This window comes from Drosophila ananassae, chromosome XR (assembly GCF_017639315.1).
Source record: "Drosophila ananassae strain 14024-0371.13 chromosome XR, ASM1763931v2, whole genome shotgun sequence".
Classification (NCBI taxonomy): domain Eukaryota; kingdom Metazoa; phylum Arthropoda; class Insecta; order Diptera; family Drosophilidae; genus Drosophila; species Drosophila ananassae.
In genome coordinates this window covers 20,000,001-20,023,031 of record NC_057932.1, presented here as the reverse complement: position 1 = coordinate 20,023,031, position 23,031 = coordinate 20,000,001, and the positions used below count along the sequence as shown (strand labels likewise).

General features: G+C 42.9%; 6 protein-coding genes across 10 annotated transcripts in view; 5 read left to right on the top strand and 1 right to left on the bottom strand.

The window, feature by feature from the left end:
* Positions 1-86: 86 nt before the first annotated feature.
* On the top strand, positions 87-6,263 carry LOC6498750 (monocarboxylate transporter 7). Its single transcript, XM_001967239.3, has 5 exons — positions 87-242; positions 1,193-2,236; positions 5,537-5,681; positions 5,742-5,862; positions 5,939-6,263. Exons 1-5 carry the CDS (start codon positions 147-149, stop codon positions 6,195-6,197), a joined length of 1,665 nt encoding a protein of 554 aa, XP_001967275.2. The 5' UTR covers positions 87-146; the 3' UTR covers positions 6,198-6,263.
* Positions 6,264-6,490: 227 nt separating this feature from the next.
* On the top strand, positions 6,491-7,859 carry LOC6498751 (receptor-binding cancer antigen expressed on SiSo cells). Its single transcript, XM_001967238.4, has 3 exons — positions 6,491-6,903; positions 7,324-7,452; positions 7,512-7,859. Exons 1-3 carry the CDS (start codon positions 6,550-6,552, stop codon positions 7,692-7,694), a joined length of 666 nt encoding a protein of 221 aa, XP_001967274.4. The 5' UTR covers positions 6,491-6,549; the 3' UTR covers positions 7,695-7,859.
* Positions 7,860-7,992: 133 nt separating this feature from the next.
* On the top strand, positions 7,993-10,213 carry LOC6498752. Its single transcript, XM_001967237.4, has one exon. It carries the CDS (start codon positions 8,010-8,012, stop codon positions 9,042-9,044), a length of 1,035 nt encoding a protein of 344 aa, XP_001967273.1. The 5' UTR covers positions 7,993-8,009; the 3' UTR covers positions 9,045-10,213.
* On the bottom strand, positions 9,614-21,234 carry LOC6498795 (protein vav). 4 transcript variants are annotated; one of them, XM_014903809.3, is made up of 11 exons: positions 20,317-21,234; positions 20,048-20,229; positions 19,276-19,350; positions 17,850-18,497; positions 13,850-13,958; positions 13,571-13,738; positions 12,687-13,516; positions 12,253-12,630; positions 12,043-12,195; positions 11,808-11,979; positions 9,614-11,750 (listed from the first exon to the last, which is right to left on the bottom strand). In XM_014903809.3, exons 1-11 carry the CDS (start codon positions 20,659-20,661, stop codon positions 11,691-11,693), a joined length of 3,120 nt encoding a protein of 1,039 aa, XP_014759295.1. In that variant the 5' UTR covers positions 20,662-21,234; the 3' UTR covers positions 9,614-11,690. The 4 variants fall into 4 exon arrangements, with proteins under 4 accessions (XP_014759295.1, XP_032308091.1, XP_001967271.2 ...); XM_032452200.2 differs by lacking the exon at positions 13,850-13,958 and having other exon boundaries at positions 17,852-18,497; XM_001967235.4 differs by lacking the exon at positions 17,850-18,497 and having other exon boundaries at positions 20,317-21,233.
* LOC6498753 lies at positions 14,637-16,845 on the top strand. 2 transcript variants are annotated; one of them, XM_032452201.2, is made up of 5 exons: positions 14,637-14,789; positions 14,870-14,963; positions 15,241-15,966; positions 16,032-16,245; positions 16,359-16,845. In XM_032452201.2, the coding sequence occupies exons 1-4, from the start codon at positions 14,750-14,752 to the stop codon at positions 16,240-16,242; spliced, it is 1,071 nt and encodes a 356-aa protein (XP_032308092.1). In that variant the 5' UTR covers positions 14,637-14,749; the 3' UTR covers positions 16,243-16,245; positions 16,359-16,845. The 2 variants fall into 2 exon arrangements, with proteins under 2 accessions (XP_032308092.1, XP_001967272.1); XM_001967236.4 differs by having other exon boundaries at positions 16,032-16,845.
* Positions 21,235-22,511: 1,277 nt separating the features above from the next.
* The window catches only part of LOC6498754 (rapamycin-insensitive companion of mTOR), a 9,633-nt gene continuing 9,113 nt past the window's right edge, over positions 22,512-23,031 (top strand). The window contains exon 1 of the mRNA XM_001967234.4: positions 22,512-22,852. Coding sequence (XP_001967270.1) covers positions 22,792-22,852 — 61 coding nt within the window. The 5' untranslated portion in view covers positions 22,512-22,791. The remainder of the gene's footprint in view (positions 22,853-23,031) is intronic.

The window sequence follows — 23,031 nt, the reverse complement described above, 5'->3', positions numbered from 1 at the left end:
AGCTTAGCTTGGCCATAAAGACCCGACCCGATAAGCGGGCAATCATCATGAGGTGCTACCGGGCACTGCCGGGCAACCCAGATTGATGTGCCCACCGCCGCGAAGGTGTCACTTGCCACCCAGCAGCCCGCCGAGCAGCATCCCACATGTCGAAGTCCGAATCGAAGTCGAAGCGCTACAAACTGGAGGCCCCCGATGGCGGTTGGGGCATCCTCGTCTGTATTGGCATGGCCCTGCCTTTTGTAAGTTTTTTTTAGTTATTTTTTTTAAATTTTATTAAGTGAGAAGAAACTCTAAAGAGTTCTCTCCCCTTCAAGTAACCCACAAAATCAGTCATTTAAATTAAATTACATTTGGTTTTCTGCTTGAAAATTACATAACCTTATCTAAAAATGTTATTTAAAAGCTAGTCTGTGAATTATGTTGACTTTTCTCAAATTCTACTCTCTCTATTAGAGCTATGAACATTATTTTAAATTAATGAAAATAACACTAAATAAAGATGCGGAAAATGAGTAAAAAATAAAAATATATATAAACACCACTTTATTTTGTAGACTGTTCTCAAATTTGTCACCCTAACACAGAGATATTATCATTTTCGAAAAATTAATGAAAATAGCTCTCATTAGGGATGATAAACATGAAAAGGAAGATAACTAAAAAATAAAAGATTCAATAAAAAAACATATTTAATAACAATTTTTGAATTGTAGACTTTTCTCAAATTTGTCTCCCTAATATAAAGATATATTCTGTTTTAAAAATAAAAGAAAATAACTCGTTATTAGGGAAGATAAAAATAAAAAAAACTGAAAAAATGTCACTTTTGTTAAAAAATTTAAAAATTGATACATTTTTAGTTGTTATATTTATTTTTTTTATTTCAACTGATGATCGAAAATCACTTCATCTACTTGGAATAAAGAATGTATTTAGAAAATACAATACAAACATTACTCAAAGTAAATGAAAAGAGACTAAGTAATATTTAATATTTATTTTTATGATATTTATTTTTTTTTGTAGATTTGATAATTTATTATAAAATCTTTCAGAAATATCATTTATTTTTCCCGAACATTTTCAATGAAAAAAAGTGTAGCATAGTTTTTTGGGCTCAAATGCCAACAGTTCAAAAATTCAACAAAAAATGTTTAAAAGAACTCACCTAATTGAATTTCTTTTGCAGACCAGTGCCCTGGCGGCTTTGCCTTCTTTTGGCCTGGTTTTTGGCGACTTCCTGAAGAGCATCGGAGCGGAGACGAGTGCCATGGCCATCATAACGAGCGCCTTCTTCTCGGCGATGAGCTTCGCCGGCTTGTTCTCCGGCTCGTTGTTCCAGCGCTTCGGTATGCGACAGATTGGCGTCCTCGGGGGTGTGCTGTACTTCTTGGGAACTGGCCTCCAGGTGTTTGCCACCTCGACAATGGACTTGCTGGTGGCCTTCAGCCTCATCCAGGGACTGGCCTTCGGCCTAATGGTGCCCACCTGCTACACGACATTCAATCATTATTTCGTCAAGAACCGTGTCATGTGGATGAGCTTCGCCCAGACGCTGATCGGCCTGGGGTCGATGCTGTACCCCATTGTGATGCAGAAACTGATGCAGATGTACGGCTTCCGGGGATGCCTGCTGGTTCTCACCGGAATTAATGCTCACGCCATCTTCGGCATGCTCGTGATGCACCCCGTGGAGTGGCACATGCGAAAAGTGCCCATCGAGGAGGACGAGCAGGAACTGAAGCCACTGCCGGCCATTCAGGAGCCGGCCAAGCCCACCACGGTGGTGGTACGGGTCCAGCCGGAGACACCCCTGAAGGTCAACAAGGAGGAGCCCACGTTCCAGGCTCCGGATCCGGCCGTGGACAGACGCCTATCCCACGCCGAGGAGCAGATGCTGAAGGTCATCTCCAGGAGGGCCTCGAGCATCACCAGCCTGGGCAACTGGTCTGGCCCGGTGGTGGTCAGCGACGCCTCGCCCCAGATGATGCACAGCCTCCAGGCCTCGCGCCGCCAATCGGTGGCAGTCTCCGCCTCCCTGGCTCCCGGCCAGGAGCCACCTGTTCCGGCCAAGAAGTCATGGGTACGCACTATTGTGGACTTCCTGGACCTGACACTTCTCAAGAAGCCCATCTACGTGAACATTGTCTTGGGCATAACCTTTGCCCTTTATTCGGACATCACCTTCTTCACCTTGCAGCCCGTTTACCTCATCGAATTGGGCTACAGTCGGGTGAGTTTTAAGCAGATTATGTTAAGTAGTTAGTAGATTAGTAGTTTAGTAGTTTAATAGCTAATAGTATAATAGTTAGTAGCTTAGTAGTTAGTAGTTTAAGAGTAAGATTAGTAGTTGGAGGCTATCGAATCAATAAACCTTTTTTTCATTCTTTTGATAAGTAAATGAATGTAACTCACCCGCAGCTTCTCACTCGTCTTAGGTTTCAGTTTCTTTGATAATTCTATTTGATTGACGTCTTGCTTCTCCAGAAGGGATAGAAAAACACAACTAAAATAGAAAAACAGCAAATTTAATTAGAATATAAAAGCTTAAATTTGGTTTTGGAGATAGACTTCTTGGAAGTTATTTACTTTTCACTAAAACTAACTTGTAATATTAAGTAAATTTAGCAAAAAGGAATGAAACCACCATTTTTTCCTCATTCAATTTTACAAAATGGCGGCGTAGCAAAAATTGGCTGGAAAATTGTTTTAACATTTTCTTCACCCAGGAATTCACTTTAAGAAGTTAAATAAGCTTGCTGAGATTATAAACCACCATTTTGTTTCACAATTTCTAAAAAATTCACCAGTCATATGTACTTCTTTCTGAGGAATTCGCCATCAGACTAATCCTCCTTCATCCTCCACCAGATTAACTAGCACTCACTTTATTAATATTTTGTGGGAAGCACAGAAGTATTACTTGCTTGTTCAAATTAATATTTTAATTAATTTTTTATTGGAATGGGTCGAATCAGCGCTTCAAATCTGCTGGAAAAAAAAACTTCTGAAGCAAAGAGCGTCCGCGCCTGCGTGCCGAGGCGACAAATGAGAGCCTAAAAAGAAGTGACAGCATTTTGCCAATATGGACGTCTCTCTTACACACACATATTTCAATAAGCTGTCTTACAAAATGGCCGACAACGCGCTCTCTCCATTTTTTTCACCAACACACACATACATGAACATGAAAATTGCAGAAAAAATTGCGCCTTTTTCACACACACACACATGTGCACATGTTGGTGTCTGCAGCGTTGCCACTCAAGCGTAAAAAACTTCGCGCCATTCGGGACTTGTTGATTTTCTTTGCAAAAAAAAGGGCACTGCAGTCTATTTTAAGCGTTTCAATATGTTGAGTAAATAAACTGAACGAAAGAGTTCCAAAAGGAGCACACTTTTTCAATATAAACTGCATAACTTCGTATGAATGTGTAATTTATTTTTAATCGCTTACCCTGCCATTGAATGTGAAACAGAAGAGCTTCATAAAGCTATATTACTATGTCAAGCACTTTACTATTACTCTACTGTATTAAGAACTCTATTTAAACGCCATTTTTAAACTTTTCACTTTGATTCTAAGAAGAAAAACTTTATAAAATATTTTTCCTGGAAGAGGTCTGCTCAGTTGAAGCGCCGAAATTGAAATGAAATGCTAAAGCCCTCACGCCTGCGTAGGAATCTCGAATCAGAATGAAAACTACAGTATGGCGTCGCTCTGATGCACATTCAGGCGCCAAGGTGTCTAGAGTCTAGAAAAATGGACGTCATTTTGACTTTACTGTAACTCTCACACCAATAAAATTGCAATCAACTCTATTTTCAGCCAACGAAATTAGTTATTTATGTACAAAATTATCAGAGAAGGCATATTCGTATTAGTCAACCTCTGGTTGGCTTTAAATTTTCCAGTTAAAATGAAATGAAAAGCATTTTTCCCTGGAAACTGAAAAGTTATTTGGTCCAAAGTGGTTTAAGAAATAGAAAATTCTTTGGAAATGCGTATGTATGTAGGCTGTGCAGCGTTGCCACATTGTAGGAGAAAGCTCACATTTACAAAGAAAGTTGTGGATCTTAGCATACAAATTAGCACCACATTTGAGACTTCTTGATTTTGCATTGCACCATAATAAAATGTTTTATTTTATTTAACATACCTTGCTGTTTTATGAGAAAGAGAAGCTTCAGAAAATAAAACTTAGGACAATTTTTATTAAGGACAAATTGAAAAAACACTTTAGACTAGACACACTTTGATTCGAAGTAAAATTTATTTAATATTTTTTTCCGGGAAGAGGTCCGCTCAGTTGGAGTGCCGAAATAGAAATGAAATGCCACAGCCCTCTACGCCTGCGTATGAATGTCGAAATTTGGCTTTACAGCCGTCTCTCTCCCTCGACCCCTAATGGCGCCAAGCTGTCTGGCAAAATGGCCGACACCCTCTAGACTTTACTGTCACTCACACAAACACAAAATTACATTTCAGCCAAAGAATTTTCAAACACGTTAGGCCAACAAATTTTGGCGCCTAAAACGAATACCCCCCTTTTTTACAACGAAATGTGCTCAACTTCTTAAAGGTAATGATAGTTTTCATTTTAAAGGGCTTTCATTGGAGTCTTAGCTTCAGGTTATTAAAAAATTCTTTGAAAATGCATATGTATGCGTGTAGCGTTGCCACTTGGAAGCAGAAAGTTGCAATTTGCAAAGGAAATTATGAATCCAAGTACAAAAATTGCAATGAAATGAAATGTTTGATCACTAAAGACTTTTTTTAAGAAAATTGTCCAAAAACTTGAAGGCTAAATAATCTTTATCACTTTTCTCTTGTTTAATTCACTTTAATGGAATTGTTCTTTTGTTTAACTTACCCTGGTGTTTATTTTTATAAAGAAATACTTAATGAAACACACAAACTTTTCACTTTTTATACTTTTTTTGTAAAGAAATCGTATTTAATTTTATTTTTCTGGAGGAGCTCTGTTCGGCTGAAGCGACTGAATTGAAATGAAGAACTGTTCGTCAAAAATGAAAAGCCCTCTGCGACGGCGCAGAGACTGAACGAAGAAGAAGACAGTGTTAAAAGGGAAACCCCAAAGTATCGGCCATTTATTCGACTATCGGCTGGAATTTTGTCACCCAAGAAGTGCGAATATCGTAATTTTTGTATGTGTGGCCTGGCCGCTCTTATATTTTTCTTTTTTGGAGAGTCTGTGAGTTATTCCTTTGATTCTTCGTCAAGTTTTTCGATTACATTAGTGTGTGCTTTGATTTGTGTAGTAGTGTGTGAGATTTTTTTCTATCATGTGTTTTTTAATGTTAAATAGTGATTAATTACCATTTTTTATAAGAAATTTATGTTTTTTCAAATAATTCAAGTGAAAAAACTATTATAACTCCAAAGATTTTTAAGGATAAGGTCTATTAAGTGTTGATTTAAGATTTCAGAAGGTTTCTTGAGAGTTTGGGTCTTTATTTTATTCTTAACTAAGTAATTAACTAGTTTATTTATAAATCCTTTATTTTTTAGCCCGATACTGCTACTATTATAGCCATAGGAGCTGCTGCCGATCTGTCTTCTCGAATTTTCTTGGCCGTCACCGCCGTTTGTATTCAAGTGCCCTCTCGATACATTTATTTGGCGGGAGCTGTCTTAACGGTCTTTGCTAGATTTGGTAAGTTAATGGGCCAAGACTAACTAACAGAACTAACAGAAACTTGATCTTTTCCCTTAGTTTTCAATGGCATCACGGAGTTCACGAGCATGGCCTATATTACGGCCGTAATTGGTTTCCTGCGCACTTGGCTCCATGTGCCACTGCCTTTGGTTTTTGCCGATTATTTGTCCAAGGAAAGGTGAGTCCTTGGCCCCCAGGAAAACACTCTATTATTCTTAACACTAATTTTTGTTTTATTCTCATTTTATTTGAAGATTCGCCACTGGCTATGGCCTCTTCATGTTCACCCAAGGCAATGCCATGTTCCTGATTGGCCCCATTGTTGGCTTTATTCGCGACATGACCAAGAACTATATCCTTGTCTTCCATATCCTTAATGGCTTCATGATCCTGTGCGCCGTTCCCTGGGTTATTGAGGTCCTGATCGTGAAGTTCCGAAGACGCAGCAAGATCGAAAGGAACAATGTGGATCACGAGGAGACGGAGAACCAAAATCAGGCAGTGGTTCACTGAATACATATGTAAAATAGTGGCTTTTTTTTATGTATTAACAATAAATTTATACTAACACCAAAAAAAGCTTTCTTTATTGAAAAATTTAAAAGATAACATGGAATTCAGTGTTATTTTTCCTGATTGTGTAATTGTTAAACTATATAGGCCCTTATTTAAATAAAAAAACTGTTTAAATTAAGGTTTAATTTATATATTTTCATTATTTCAAACTTATATTTTTGGCGGGCTTTCCGTTCAGAAAGCTTTTATTGATTTTTCGCACACTATTTTCGTGGCTTTTCCCATTGCCATTTCCACCCTCTACTGGTATGGTCACACTTGGCCGTAATTTGGTAAATAAAAGGTGACAATGCTACAACAAATCAAAATGCTGGTGCTGGGCCTCATCACCCTGTGCCGGCGGGCCCTCTGCTGCTTCACCCGCCGCCGGAAACTGAGCCACGGCTCGGGCGCCTCCTCCGCCGCCGGCGACCAACTCCTGGCGGTGAACGTGATTGTGGAGCGCGGTGACTTCGCCACGGTCCCGGGTGCTGCCGGCTACAATGGCCAGCCGGGTGGTGGACGTGGTGGTGCCAAGGAACGAGACTGGAACTCCTGGGACGACAGTCCACGCACAGTGGAGGAGCACATCGAGCAGTATCGCCAGCGGATGGCTCAGCCGCCGACGCCGCCGAAGGAGGAGCCCGAACCGGACTTCTTCAGTGTGAGTTGGCAGTCAGAAACACCTGCGTACAGGTGTCTAGGCACGGTCTTAGATATTAAAGTAAAGGGGTTGATGTTAGCCTTTCCTGAGGGTTTAGTTATGAGGTTAAAATTGTAAATAACTTGAGATTTCTTCAAGATGTGATAGCCAAGGCTTCCTAGTCCTATAACTATGTATATGTGTACATATGCATACAATTTCTATTTATTGACGTATGCGTGATATTTACTCTTAAAACTGTTGTACAAATAATCTAGAACGTAAAACATCAAAAAGATTGAGAATTTTTAAAGTAAAAATTACAAGAAAACAAATGTATAATTGTAGACCGTTTAGGTAGTATATATTTAGGTTGAATGTGCTTATCTCTTACTCTAAAACGAAACCTGGCTAATCTTATTTACTTTTTGTATCTTCTAGGAGCTTACGCCGACAATAAAGCCGCAGGTGAAGTACTACCTCGACGAGGGAAACTCAAATGCCGCGGCCAGCCAACCAAGTGACTTTTCAAGACTGCAGGCCCAGGATCTGGTGCCAATTAGCGATAATGTGAGACAAACCAACACCTGTTCCTCATCATACATTAAAATACTATATATCCTTTACAGGCCGATCTCGAGGACTGGGTGGACGACAATGCCGGCGGCTGGGAGGAGCTGGACACGTCGCAAACGAAGCAAATTTTGCGTGAAAAGCGACGGGAGTTGCGCCACCAAAGACAACCTGCCCATCGTCCTGCCCCGCCCACGGTCGGTGCCCAGCGACTGAGCGATGTACAGCGCGTGGCGTAGCCCCATTTCCATCAGCATCTCCACTTCCACTTCCCCAATTCCATTTCTGACCAGTTTCTTGCTCGCCCGATTGCCACCATTCCGCTTCTGTTTTCTGTTTACCCCTTACTTTTTGGATTTAGTTGATTGGTCACAATCTGAAATAAATCATGCCTTTCGCTCGCACTTTCCTGCTCCGCCATGAAGTTGAGACACCATCGTCGACTTCCTGACTACCTCTGCGGTTGTCCGCGCTCCACGCTCCATGCTCCATTGGTCACGGCCTGGAGTCCATAAAAGCGTCGCTAATCACTGGGATTTGTAGTTTTCAGCGAAATGCTGCTCTTGCCGTCGGATCTGTTGTCGCTGCTGCTTCTGTCCCTTGCCGCCTTCCTATCCAAATCGCATGGCTATGACAGGAGCATTAACTACTGGGAGGCCTTTGCTCCGGGTAAACTGCTCCAGCGCCTGGACGCCATCACCGATGTGGATGGCGCCAGAGCGGTCCACTTGCCAGAAATGAAGCAGTTGGTAGAGAACCAGCCGCAGGCTCAGGCTCAAGAGAAGCTGGACGAAGATGTGGATACGGATGCAGAGCTGGATGTGGATGTGGACGCGGAAGCGGAGGCGGATGAAGTGGATAGCCACAGTGCAGAGGGCTTCTCTGGCGAGGATTACGAGCACAACTACGAGAACTTCGTCAAGGCGTACTTCGATAGGGCGGCGGAGGACGAGGACGACGATCTGGGCGAGGAGACCCGGCCGGTGGCCGCCAACGTGAGGAAGGACGAAAAGTGCCGGAAGACCAAGCGGAAAGACGGGCAGGTGTGCGAAATATGCAGGCAGCCCAAGAACAATGAAGTATCCGAGACCTGCAGCTACTCCCACGACGATCAGCCGGAGAAATACAGCTACGGCAGTGGCACCCAGTACAAGAAGTACAGACAAGACCCGGAAACGAAGGCAGACGATGCGGACGAGCGGAAGGCGTCAACGGAGGAGCAGGTGTCCCCCAGCAGCCTGTGCGTGCGCCGGCAGCAGGGCAAGAGTGTCTGCTACGAGTGCCAGGACAGCAAGGGCCAGAAAATCAAACGCTGCTACAAAGGAAAGGCAAACGCAAAGTCCAAGAAGCTCAAGAAGAAGGCTGTGTCCTCCTCCTCCTTGTCTCATAAGCCCCGGAAACCCCGATCCCAGCAGTCCCAGCAATCGGAGCAGGAACAACGCATCTACAAGCGCACCATTAGCTACAGCTACGCCCAGGAGATGGACGGAACTCCCGTCAATCGGACTCTAGCCAAGGCTCCTCCTCTAATACGCCGCCGGCGGCTGGTCAAGATCAGACGACGTCGTGGCCCAGTTCCGGTTCAATAATGTTTTTGTTTTATTGTTATATTATTACATTTTTTTTTGTTAAATTGCTAGCCCCCGTCTAATAACTCATCGCAATCCCCACTCAGTAGCTTAGATTAATTATTTTTAATTTTTTTGTTGCAATAAAAACAAGAGTTTATATGAACAAATTTTAAATACTTGTGGTGTAACTAGCTAGAAATTAAAATAAAATAAAAAAACCAAAAAATCAGACGAAATATTAAGAAATCGAACTACTTTTGGAAGAAACAATAAAAAATTAATGACAATGTGATTAAAATAGATACAAAAATAAATTGGTGAATAAAAAAATATTCCATTTAGTTAAGATGGCAACAAAATATAATCACTAAACTATTTATATTTTACAATTTTGTAAATCGGGTTCTGGACAAAAATCAGCAAGTACAAATTTCAAAATTTTGAAAAACCTTTTGAAAATAATAAAGATTTAAAATACAAATCGGGTTTAATGGAACAACTTCAAATAGAAAACAATTATTAAGCTGTATATCAAAGAATCCCCCAAATCCCCAATAGTTTTTTTTTTTTAATAAATAAAACTCGTATTTCAATTAAACAACAAAACTTTCACAAAAGTCGTTTATTAGCGCGCCTCGTTCTCTGGCGATTTCAGCAATTTCTCAATCGTTTCTTCCACATTTTTCTAATTTTTGATTCACAAACAAGTATTTCGATACATTTGCATAGAACTGGAAGCTTTAAGTGGCAATTGAATACATAATCCGGGACATTTACTTAATAATAGTACTATTCAGCTGCCGGAAAAAGTCAGTTCTGATTTCGTCGTTTAGAAAAGGACAGATGCACAGCATTCAAAAAAGAGGGGGACAGAAAATAGCTTATAAATGCAGCTTAAGGAATACAATTTTTAAAAATTTATTATTTTCGTGCAGTTAAGATCACAACGCTTTTAATATGAAACCATATATTTAAAAAAAAAACACTGAAACAGATAGCCTGAAACCGACTCTCGAGCCTTTTCTTTCCCCATGCTTTTTAGTTTAAATTTTTAACTATTTCAAATTAAATTTTAATTAAATTTCACTCAGCAATAGCCACTTAAAATTTAATTAAAACTTTGAAAGCTGTATGCTTGTTGGTGCATTTTGTGCGAGTGGCAAAATAATGATATTTTCGAATATTTATTGTGATCTGAATTGCTTCTTTGTGCTTCGGTGAGAGAAAATGAATAAACTGCAAACACTCAGCCATTATATGTCTATATAGTTCTCCGATTTCCATGGCACAACATTAAGATGGATAATCTGGTTTGGTTTCACATTAAATTTAAGCCTATCATTACATACTTCTTGCTCTGCCTTCGCTTTCACCTTTTTTCTGGGCTGTTTTTGATTTCAAAATTTCGAAATTTTCCAACTTCAACAATGACATAAAACTTTTCTACTTTTTGACGCATTTTTTTGGCCTGATAAGAGCTCACGTTTTGGTTTCTCTAACTAAGTTTCGATATTAAATCGATCCGGTTCTCATCGGTATTCGTTCGTTGACTATGTTCCTATATATATATATATTATATAATTATATATGTTGTAGGTACATTACATTTAATACGTGTTGTATAGATATATCTATAAATTGGCTGGCCAAATCTTCGATCGTTTGTGTAAATATTGACGTATATCGTATTATTTGTAAAGCTTTTCCTCATTATTTTTTTTTAATTAACTCCTAGAACCTCCTAGAACCGCTCCTCCTTTCGAACATATTTGTGGCTGCGTTGCTTTCGTCATGTTAACATTTGCGTTTCAACTAGATATTAAGGTCTAGCAGTACATTATTCGATATATGTATATCCGATAGATATATCCGGCTATGTTTGTTATATTGCGGTATGTACGTGATGCACTTCTCTGTGTATATGAATATAAATTTTTAAAGCTTCGTTTTTGTATGGAAATGCCGCACAGGGCACACATTCTCAACATTCTCTACTCTTTATATTTAAATTTTTTATATTAAATGTTAGATGCACTCCCCCTATACGTTCTGCACAACCTCGAACAAATCGATGTGGGACGTTTCCAAGAACAGAATACAATACAATACATATATTGTGTAAATTATAAAATAAAACAGGCTTAAACATTTACACACACTCACATATATAAATACATATATTACTTTATATATAGATGTACATATATTTGCAATATACAATTCAAAAACAATTTTAAAACTAAACGAACATTGGTGGTTGATTGTTTAGGTTTGTCATGTGGGCTTTTGTTTTCGTTCTCCAGTGATTGGCACAGAATTGTTGTTGAATTTAAAATAGGACACTCACTAACAAAAAAAACAAAAAATAGTGCTTAACTAATTTAAAAGTAAAACAATTTGTATAATTAGACATATGCGTATATTAACTAGAATGCGTTCTAGCTTCTGGCTGGGAAGCTGGCTCTTGATTTCTGCTCGCTTTTTGGGACTTGCTTATGTAGCTCCGGCCGGAGAACCCACTTCTGTCTCACCCACAGCCCCAACCCCAGCTCTAGCTCTACCTCCAGACGATCCTGGTCCTGGGCCAAATCCAGGTGATTCAGCAATGGCTGCCGTTGTCGGCGTAATGGCCTTGGGTGCAAAGTAGACCTCATAGTTGTAATATCAAAGTTCTTCGCTGGCCGTTTTCTGTTCCTGCACGTACTCCTTGGGGAAGTAGCCAACCTAAGGACCCAAATGGAGAGTTAAAGTGATTCCAACTAGTGCGATTCCCCCACTCACAGTATCGCCTATCTTGCCGCGCCACCAGCCTTTGCTGTCGCCATCCTTGCCAATGACCAGGACCTGGCAGTCGGTCCTCAATTGCAGTTGATTGCTTCCAGCCTTTGGTTCGTAATCATACAGGGCAGTGGCAATCACCTCCTTGTAGGGCCACTGCAGCGACTGGTTGAGCCTGGAGAGGAGGTAGCCACCAATCAGGAACAAGATCGTAAGTCAAAAATCGTGTATCGCTTACCCTGCGAAGTTCTCGCCCAGATCGTTGCGTTCATAGTAGGAAACCAGTTCGACAATGGTCTTGAAGTGCCTCCGCGATGACAGGCAGTACAACATGGACTCGCCGGCGTTCTCCTGGTTGATTTTCATGTGCTTGATGACATGGTCGTCGGTCCTAAAGGGAATGGATTATAGAAACTGGAAAAAACATCAACCCCCCTCTGAAACTCACTTTAAACTCAGGGCATACATGGTCTCATGGGCCGTGGACGGTCCCTGGGGACGGACGCGCAGGAGATAGGTGCCTATGCGGCGATTCTCCAGCCTATTGGCCGCCGTTTCACGGTCCATGTTGCCGGCAAACCAATTAAACTCGGACAGCTGGCGATCGCAGACTGGCGGAGGCATACTGACTGGATTCTGCTTGCACCGACCCGTCGAGGATATACAGCCCTTGTGGACACTGATCTGGCACACCTTGCAGCGGTAGCCCTGGTGGATGCGACCCTTAAGGAACTTGGAGCAGTGACGGCATGTAGTCGGAGCATCAAACGTGTATATCTCCATTTTGTGATCTGTGCTGCGGCAGCCGGGTGGTTCCAGACTTTCCCTACAACGGACAAAGTGGTAAGTAGAGAATCTAAGAAACAGAAGGGTTAAACCCACATTGCCTCCGTGAGGGCCTTGCGCCACTTATCCCGCTCGTGCTCGGATTTGAGGTACAGGGTGAAGGCCGTCTTGCCGGACTTGCGGGCCAACAGTAGCTGATACTTGAAGCGTGTGTCCCGGCCGAGGGTGCGCCTCGAATGGCTCTGCTCCACGCGATAGTCCGCCAGGTTGTGCGAGTCCTTGTAGGTGTATTGCATGTCGCCCGTCCTGATGTGCAGCGCCTTGACCATGATCAGGATCTTGTCGAACACAAATGCGTAGCGCAGCTTCGTCTTCTGATCCTCGTGGGCCTTCATGTGAAGCTCTCCATCCAAGAGCAGGCGTCCATATTGCAAGAGATCGCTGCCGGCTCCGTTCTGGAGCTGGTGCAAGTCGAAAATGCTGTCTTTGACCTTCTGTATGATCACCAAGTGGTCAGAATCGCGCTTAACCTCGTTGATATATTGGGAGACATCGATCATGGCATCCTTGGCGCGCTCCAACGACCGGTAGTCCTCGTGTCCCGGCGACGTCTCCTTCACCAGCTTGTCGAGGAGCAAGTGGTACTTGAGGATGCGCTGCATGGGAACGGAGAGAATGTCCCGCAGCTGGAGCTTGCCCACGTTGTAGTCGCGTTCGCATTTCTGGACCAGCTGGTCGATAATCTGGTTCTTCTTGCACACATCCGCGAGGTTGTCGATGGCCCCCAGCAGGCAGGAGCAGTACTCGCCGTAGATTAGGAAGGGTTCTCGGAACTCCATAAAGACCTGGGCCATCTTTATCTTGGCATTTGGTGTGAGGGACTCGCGAAGCTTGTGCAGGAAATTGGTGTGGATATCAGCCAGTTCCTAAAAAATTAATTCAGTTTTTAGTTCGTTTAAGTATTATTTTATATATCGTACCCTTATTCGTGGAAAGATAGCCTTCAGCTCATCCTGGTTGAGGTGCCGCTCCAGGGGCAGCATGAACTTGGTCTTTAGGGCGTTCAGCACGTCCAGGTAATTGGATTCCGTGTCGATTAGCTCCCGAATGACATAGTCCCTCTGCTCGAAGCTTGTTGTGGAAGCAGTCTACATGGGAAAGATAGAATCACAGGGATTAGCACGGTCGGAGCTGGCAGGGATTCGAAAGGCCACCAGTGGATGCTCATGCAGGGCCAACTAAACAAAAAATTAAGCTACCTGGCTTCTACTCGTCCTGTGCAGGGCACACAGATCTTGGTAGACTTCCTCTTCTTTTGTATTGGTGTGGTCATAACCAGTTCCATTGCATGCAATATTGTCGGTTGTACTAAACGGAAAAAATAAAACAAATCAAATAATCGAAATTATAAAAACCAATATAAAATATTAAATAAACTAGATGCTAAATTAAATCATAAATTTTTAAAACAAATTTTGAATTCGATAGACCGATAGCTAAGCCCGCGTACCCATTTATTGGGGGGTACCAGCGTTGCCACCTCGTAAAATATTAACTATTTCTGTTCAAAAAATCGTTTTTCTTGCAGTTTTTTGTACGAAATTAAGTCGATGAAACCATGCACGATTTTTCTTTAAAATTTATTAAACAGGTTCATTAGAAACAATCAAGCAATAGTGTGAAAACAAGATGTGATTTTTGAATGTATCATTGAAGAAGTTAAATGTCGTTGTCGGCTAAGACGACATTGATTTTAAATTTAAATGTAAATTTTTTTAAAGAACACAGGAAGAATATTAAATATATTAAAGGAAATCAACCAGAGTTTACTGAAAACTAAAAAAAAAAACCTATAAACAAAAATTTAACTTGTATAAATTTAAAAATTATTAAAAACTAAAAAATATCAATGAACATTCCCACAAAAATAATATATATATTTTAAATACAAGACTAGAACAATAAATAAGAACGGCTAAGCTGGCAGCACTGTTTGACTGGGTTCTGGCCAAGTGTGACCAGTCGATAGTTATCAGGTTTGGCCTTAGACAACAATCGAAAAAAAAAAACATTCACCACATTTCCATTAGGACTGCCTGCCTAACCAACAAAGCACAGCAGAAACCTACGTCCAGGGACAAGAGGATCCAACTGGGAGGATGGAGCACCACACGTACGCCAAGAGCGGCTCCAAGAAGTGTAAGTGCCAGCCACCAGCATCACGTGTAGCGCCAGCCATTTCAAATGTGCACCATTGTCGTTTTCTTGTCTCGTCCCAGGGTCTGCCCAGGAGAAGAGGGATCTGGTGGAGCAGCGCATTGCCGCGGATGATCTGTTCTCGAAGTACTCGCCAAAGCACGCGGAGCCATGGAAGTGAGTAATGTGTCATCTTGATCTTTTTTTGTTGGTTACATAGACGTTGGGCAGTGGGGCAGTGAGCCAGTGAGGATGGGACGAAATGGGGCTTGGAATGGGGTTGGAATGTGCGAGCCCCTAAACATCAACTCATTAAAGTTTTTGCATCCTGACAAGGGAAGTGCAGACGTGACAATATTTTTGCAAACTCATCATTTTGAGAAGAACTGAAACCAGATCATAGAACTGGAAGGCATGTCCTTATTTATTTAACATTGCATTAAACATTCAACAGGAAATTCAGGGAAATCGCCAAGATTGGTGACTACAGCGAGAATGCTTTGCGCAAGCAATGGTTCTCCATGGTCCAGCGCTACAGAGTCCATAAGGCCAATGCCGTGGGCAAGCCGCTGAACCGCCAAACCATCGAGGAGCTGAACCAGGAGTGGGAGTTCTTTGGCCAGATTCATGCCTACATGAACCAGAAGACCGCCGACCTGCACTCGTATGCCCTCAAGGAGCCAAATGTGGAGCCGCCCAACAACAACTTGGCGATTGCCAGCGTCTACTCCTGCGACGAGAGCCAGTTGTCCCCGTTGATGCTGGGCGTTCTGAACGACCACAACTTCGGGGAGCGTTCACCCCCGAATGGAAATGATACTGATGACCTGGATGATGTTGACGATGAGCACCAGCAGCACCAAGGCAATCAGGAAAATAACGAGGAGCTGAACAGACTGCTGGCCGAGGCATCAACATCGCCAGTACACGAGCCGCCGGAGGAGGAGTTCTGCATGATTACCCACGAGATGGACGAGGTGGAGTGCGGCCCGGTGATGATTGGCGGCGAGGTGTCGCTCTCGAATAGTCGCTACAACGACATAGATGCCTCGTCGCAGTCAGAGCTGCTTGTCCAGCCTCAGGCGGAGCCGTTAAAGATCGAGTCTCATCGCCGTTTTATTTCGAAGCCAAAGAAGAAGCGCCTCCGCAAGGGGCTCAGCCAAAAGGAGAAGTATTATAGGTAATGCCTAAATTTGTAGTCCCATTTGGAAAGCATCCACTAAACTGTACTATTTCTTGTTCCAGACACCGTCGTCACTTCGAGCAGCGCATGGAGAAGCGCCTTGCAGGGATCTGCACTGTAGTGGCAAGCGTGATTGGTCACACATTACCAAACGTGGATGTGAAGCCACTCCTGGATTTTGGCAGCGAAATGGCAAACGACTTGCCATCGCCCAGCAGCAGTGAGAACGAGGACGAGGACGTTGAGGAGGAAGAGGACGAGGAAACGTTCTAGGAGGTAGGGTTTCAAACGAATCCAGAGCGAAATGGATTCATTCCTAGCTGTTAGTTCCTAGCTGTTTCTCCGCATCATAGAAGCCCACAAACACACACACAACACTCCTATTTCAGCCCAAAAGACTCGGAAAGCATGAACTCGGAAAGCATACAATGCCTGAAATACAGAAACTACACACAGAAAAACGAATGAAAGCTCTCGATTGTGATGCTGATGGCCAGGCGCTACACAAAGAAATGAATGGAATGTATCAAACACCCCTCGCAAGAACCCCAGGTTGAAGCCATTGCGAAAGCTATACGCTATTTTATACTTTACTAAAAAAAAAGAAACAAAAAACACAACAAACCATACAAAAAAAGCTAAAGAAAGCTATTGGATTTTGTATATCCTACGTGTGATGAATGTACATAGATTTTAGTTTATGTTTTCTCATTGCGCGGCTACACTTCAACAAATTATGCATTAAACTTTCGATCCACCTCAACTATTGTTACGAATTGCGAGCCAATTTGAATCCTATTATGATAATTCATCGGCCAATAAAATTACACCATACAATTGGCCTTTTGATTAAATAAATAAGAATTATAAATTTGATTTCTGCAAGTCTTTCACTCTCAATTCGGGGCTAGTATCCAGTCAAAAAAAGAGACGAGTATTTTGATAACTAATCGCTTTCAGCAGACAATTATCTGACAAATTGGACGATAGTGGGTCATGTTTTGTGTCAGGTGGGAAACCCTCGGGAGTGGATCGATACACGATGGCTCCTATCTACTCCTATCCAGTGCCCATTCACTTAATTCCAATGACTGTACCGGGGCTTTCATTTTAATGCCATTTCATTTGCCATTGCAATTGGCCATTACGGGGGGTCACTACTTCCGGTGGCTCCCATATTTGGCGCGGCCTTCGATTGGTGTCAAGAGTGGGTCGATAACCCATTCAATCCAAGCTTCCCATTCCAAGTTCCTCCGCCCAGTCGAGATAAACGCCGAGGAATACGAGAAGTGCAAGAAATATGAACTGAGGCCAAAGAATGGGACAAAGAAAGTGGTACTGTGGGCCATTATCAGGGGGATGCGGGTGCGAGTGGTTGATGTGGTTCTGGTGGTAGTTATAGTGGTGGAGTGGTGCTGTTTGGGGCGGTGGTGTTAGGCGTAAGAGTGGAAATATTTGGTGGCACAGCTCAAGCAAAAGCGAGACAAGCGGTTCTAGTGACTTTTTTGTAATGGGGTTCTTAGATCTAAAATGGTTTCTAAAAAAAGGATTCAAGCATCAGACAGGTGGTAGAAAGGGGAGGGAAGAAATAGGAGAGGCTTCGGAAGGAGTCGGGGGGGCGGTGGAGGGCTGTTACACAAGACGTTACACTCGAGGTGGGTCAACTTTTGGAGGTCGAGCTTCCAGAGCTAACAAATTTATAAATTTTGGGACTTAGGTCACACTATGGCATACAGTGTGGCCATCTTTGTATTTAAAACTACTTGAATAACAGTTCATGACATTTTTAAATAAAAAACTTCTTGAAAAAACCCTGGAAGTTCGCCCAAAATCAACCCACCCCGCTTGGACACAGAGAAAGTTAGTATTTTGGACAGCACACCTCGGGTTTGGCCTTCGCCTGGAAGGTGACATAGCAGAGATCCTCGTAGACCTTCTCATCGTCCTCGCTGTAGATGTAGGCGTACTCGTGCTCCGCGGACGCCATCGAGGATCGGTAGTTGTAGACGGCAGCGGCGGCCCGCTGGAGCCTCTGGCTCTCGCTGACGAACAGCGACGCAGTGGAGGAGGAACTAATGACATGCCGGGGGAGTGACGGAGCCGTAGAAGCAGCCGCAGCAGCTGGGCCAGTGGCGGCCCTCAAGGAGCCTTCGGTTCGCTGGGCACAGGATTCCGGAGTGGGAGTCACGGCATTGGACGAGTTCGCACCCATCACGTCCAGGCTGAGATCAAAGGAGAGATCCCGCAAATTGCCATCTTGGATATTCCGAGGCGTCACTCCACCAGCTCCAGCTCCTGTACCTCCCACAGTTATCAACTCCCCATCATTCTCGATCGCCGAGTCGCACATGTTCGATAGCGAGTCCTCGAGGAAGTCCTCAATGTCCTCGGTGCCGTTCTCAATGGTAATGTCACTGTTCTCATCCTCCACGGACAGGGAGCCGCTGTGCGAGGTGCGATCGTAGTATTCCGCCGACGACGAACCGGATGCGGCATCGATGCTGCTCGTCTTGCGCATATTTAGCTCCCTGGAGGTCAGCTCCCCCCGAAGGCATACCCACACCCACACCCACACCCAATCAGGTAGGTTCACATTCACACGCATTGAGATTCAAAGGATAATGGGTTCAGGCACACGGGGTGAGTGGATAGGCAGTGTGTTAGACAGAGATATAGAGACAGAGAGAAAGAGAGAGAGTGTGTTAGATAAAGGCTAATGTTTATGTTTATTTTTTATCGTTTTTTTGAAAGAGAAGTTGATGTTTTTAAGTGATTCGAATGCTGGCAAGGGCACACTGGAGCTTCATCCAAGAAACAGTGTGACCTTCATTGCGTATTTACAGGAGAGTTGTAAAGAGTCTCTTCTCGCTTTGAGAAATTGTAATTTCCACGGATATGGAAACGGAAGCGAATAAATCGCAGAGATAAGCACTCCGATCTAAAAACATCAAGTTCGTGGAGATACACTTCTGTGAGTACGTGTGCGGGTGTTTGTGCTCCGATAAGCAGCCGGCAGAGGGCTTATGGATCTCCGGGAACAGCCCGGGAAATACGTGATCGCATAATGAGGTCGTTGTAGGGTCTGTAGGGTAGGGTCGAGGTCAGAGATGATCGGGGGAACCGGGCCAGCAGGGGTGGTTGCAAGTATGCAATGCTGGAGGGATGGAGCAGGAAGTGCAGGCACCTCTCCTGCGCCAGCAGCGGGGCAAGCAAGGGTCGTGGCGGGGCGGGGAATAGGGCACTAAGGCTAAGGGTAATCTCGTAATCTGGTAATCCAAAGGATCCCGCCCTTAAGTGGCTACTCACGTGGAATGCAGATCCTTGTAGATGGCCTCGTCCGAGTGGGATCGCTCGCTAGGCGACAGTTGCAGGTTAAAGCCACTAGAAAGGATACAGGAAAACGGATAATTAGCCTTTCAATCCAAAAAAGAGTAGTCTAGTTATTGCCACACCATGTACTTAGGAAATATGTGATTAATTTGATGTATTTTTACTTCGCTCTATTAAGTTTCGGCATTTTGGGCGTGCAGTTATTTCAGAAATTTGCATAAAACTGTTTTCTTCCGCCGGCCTCTTGCGGAATTCAAATATTCGCCTTCGGCGAGCGCCAAATGTAAATGAAAATAAAATTATTTGGTTTCGATATGCCTGCCCGAAATATTGAGAGTAATGGCTGGTTCCTGGTGTTGCGGATTTTGGGGGCAATAGAAATGGTATTTGTGTTTCAAATGCCAGCCAATTAGAAACCTCTCTCCAAACCAGAATAAGTATATTGTAACTGGAGTGCATATTCATATTCATTCAAATTCCATCCAAAACACACTACTCACAAGGCTTACGATCTAAACTTAAAATGAAGTGCGAATGTACAAATAAACTTACATTTCTCGAGGAACTTAATCTTAGGAACTAAACGAAACTGAATCATCTTAAAACTAAATCAAAATTCAAAACTAAAGGATGATATATTCACAGGATGATGATTTTTGTGGTTAGACATGGGGTTTTCTTAAATGAGAGTCTGTTTTGCGTCATGCTTGCTACTGGAGGCACTGCACCCACTTGTTGGACAACTCACATCAGTTCGGGATGCATCTGTTGGACCTTGCGGCACTGCGACAGCTTGGCCAACGTGATGAGCACGCGATGGAAGTTGGTGAGGTCGTAGAGCATCGTTGGCTCGAAGAGATCGGCGTCCCGGATCCCAAAGTTATTGTGGCACACGTCCAGGAACAGTTTGATGTTCTTGCTGCACAGGAACTGTTGGCAGAACGGAAGGGATTCGATTCGAGATTTCGTTAAACACTTTCAACCGGGATGCCACTGGAGACGGAGGTCAGTCCTCACCTGAGCCATTTGAGGCTTGCGATTGAACTCGCGCGGATCCATGCTACTGGGATCCAGATGGATGACCAGGTTGCAGAGCAGAACGCCGTCCCGCAGGGTCATGGCCAGGATGCGGATCTCGGCGTCAGCCTGGGCGGCCTTGTGGTCGGGCGGAATGACCTTGCACCGCACCAGCCAGGCGACGCATTCGCGCCACAGGTCCGCGTTGACGCCACCCGGAATCATTGGCCCTCCAGGGATGGCTCCAACTCCCACTCCTAGTGCACCTCCGCCAGCTGGTGGTGATGCCGCACCACTGGTGGCCACAGCGGCAGTGGCACCTCCTCCGAAGCTGCCGTTCGACATTTGGTCGAGGGGTGGTGGGTGGTGGGTGGTATTGTTGGGGTGGGGGATGGACCTGGGAATCTAGGGGGGGACGGGGACTGGGCGGAGTTGGGCGGGGATGGTGGGTGGTAGACAGCAGAGGGCGTGTTTGTTAGCGCTTGTTCCGGGGAAAGCTCCGGGCGGCCGAATTCAGGGAACGACACTCGTCGCGCGCATAAATTTCGCTGAACAACGTTAATGAAAACAATTGAGACTCATCAGTTGGCCGTATCAGATACACAGAAAACAAAAACAAAAACCCAGAAACGACTCGGGCGGAGGGAGCGGATAGGCGGAGCGCAGCGGATCGACGGCTACGGCGGTGGAGCGGTACAGGTACGAGGTGGAGAGCTGTTATTGCAAATTGTTCACCGATTTTCGCAAGCACTGCACTGCCACTGAACTTTTCTCGAACGCTCGAACGCTGCGCCTGCTGGCGTTAACTTTGTTTTAATATTTTTTTTTTTGTGGTCGCTGTGGCACGAGTTGCCAGATATCGTTGACGAATCCGCCTCAGCTAACGCCTCAAAGCCTGCGGCGGCTGGTCACACTTGCCACAAGTATCTCAGAGTATCCAAGTATCTCAAAAGTATCTCTATCTTTCAAATAATTAACTTTCCATCTGTTCAAATTTGTTTACAAAGTTATATTTATGTATCTACATCACCATCCTCATTTTTAGAGAACGCACTCATTTCCTTTAGTATAAACACAGATAGCACGTTTTATTTTTATTATTAAAAAATAATTTTAAAAAAATTTAAAAGTTCGTTTTTTTTATAATTCCCAACCCATTCTGGCTGGGACTATATAAGGAGGTCGAGTTGTGGCGGAAATTTCCATTTTTTTTTTTTTTTAATTTTTTATTGCTTAAATTTTTATTGCTGTAATTTTTTATTGCTGTAATTTTTTATTGCTGTAATATTTTGTTGTTGTAGTGGTTTGTTGCTGTAATTTTTGTTTTATTTTATTTTTTTTTGTTTTTTTTATTTTCTTTTTTTTTTTAGCCAAAGTTGAAAATGTGATTATCCTTTAACAATCAGTTATCCTTCGAGACTGTACAAGGAAGTCGAACAACGCGCTAAAATGCTCCCGTTTTCAAAACCAAAGGAAATTTTAGAATTCCCCTCAGGCGATGTTTCAAAACCAGCAGTAGCTGCTCATACTTGCCACAAGGATAAGAGGATCGTAGTATCTGAAAAGGATTCAATGTAAACACGAAAGGAAACGTTTTTTTTGTTGTTGAAAAATAAAAAAAAAAATATTTAAAAAAAGTCATTTCGGGTTCCGCAATAATTCGCAACCGGTTCTGGCTGGGCCTATATAAGGAGGCCGAGTTCTGACGAAAATTTCAAAAAAATTTTTCTTGTTTTTGTAATTTTTTATTGTTGTAATTCCTTTTTGTAGTAATTCTTTGTTGTTGTAATTTTTTTTTGTTGTAATTTATTTGTAAAATAAAAAAAAATTTTTTATTATTTTTTTTTTTTTAAACATTTATTTTTTGTTGAAATTTTTCTGGCGTGGCCTATATAGAAGTCGAGTGGCGGCCAAAAAATATTTTTTTTTATTTATATTTTGTATTTTTTTAAATAATTTAATTTAACTTTAATTATTCTTTGCGTGTTACTTCTATAATTCCAGAGAAGATCCGAATCAGAGGAAAAATTTTTGAAATTATAAATTTATTATTATTATTATTTAAATAATTTGAAACTAAAGGAAATCTTTTTAGTAATAAATAAATGTATATTTCATTAACTAAATAAATAAACTAGCACTTTTTCAAATGTTTTTAAATATTGGGGCTAAATATATCGATATCGGCTGAGTAACCGAGTCACATGCCATATCGATAGGTTGTCAATGCCCTGATTAGGCAACCCTGGCCGCGTTCGGTGCGGCAATAAAAAAATGTAAATTGTGCAGCGAGTGCGAGTGCGAGTGAAATTGAAAAGCAATATAACTGTGTGATCCTATCGCGTATCGAAGTGCATCCGGAGTGTCCTGGTGGTGCCCGCGAGCACCTGAAACTCGGCGAGCGGGCGACGCCGCCGTTGTCCCCGCTGCAGCCTGCTGCCTCTGCCAGTGCCTGTCCCCGCGAAGCCCCGCGAGATGGCCTCCCTACATTCCAGTTGGCGTTTTGGCAAGCGGAGCAAACAATTACGCATTAAAGGTAATGTAACAAATGTTAATTAACATCAATAGTGTCGGCCCCCAGAGTCCCCTTTCCCACGACCGCTGTTATTTCCGATTCGATTCGATTTCTTGGTTAATATTCCTATATATAGTTAATCCTATATTATGTTGAAATATTATTTCAGACTGCTTAACAAATGTTTAGTTATGTGATAT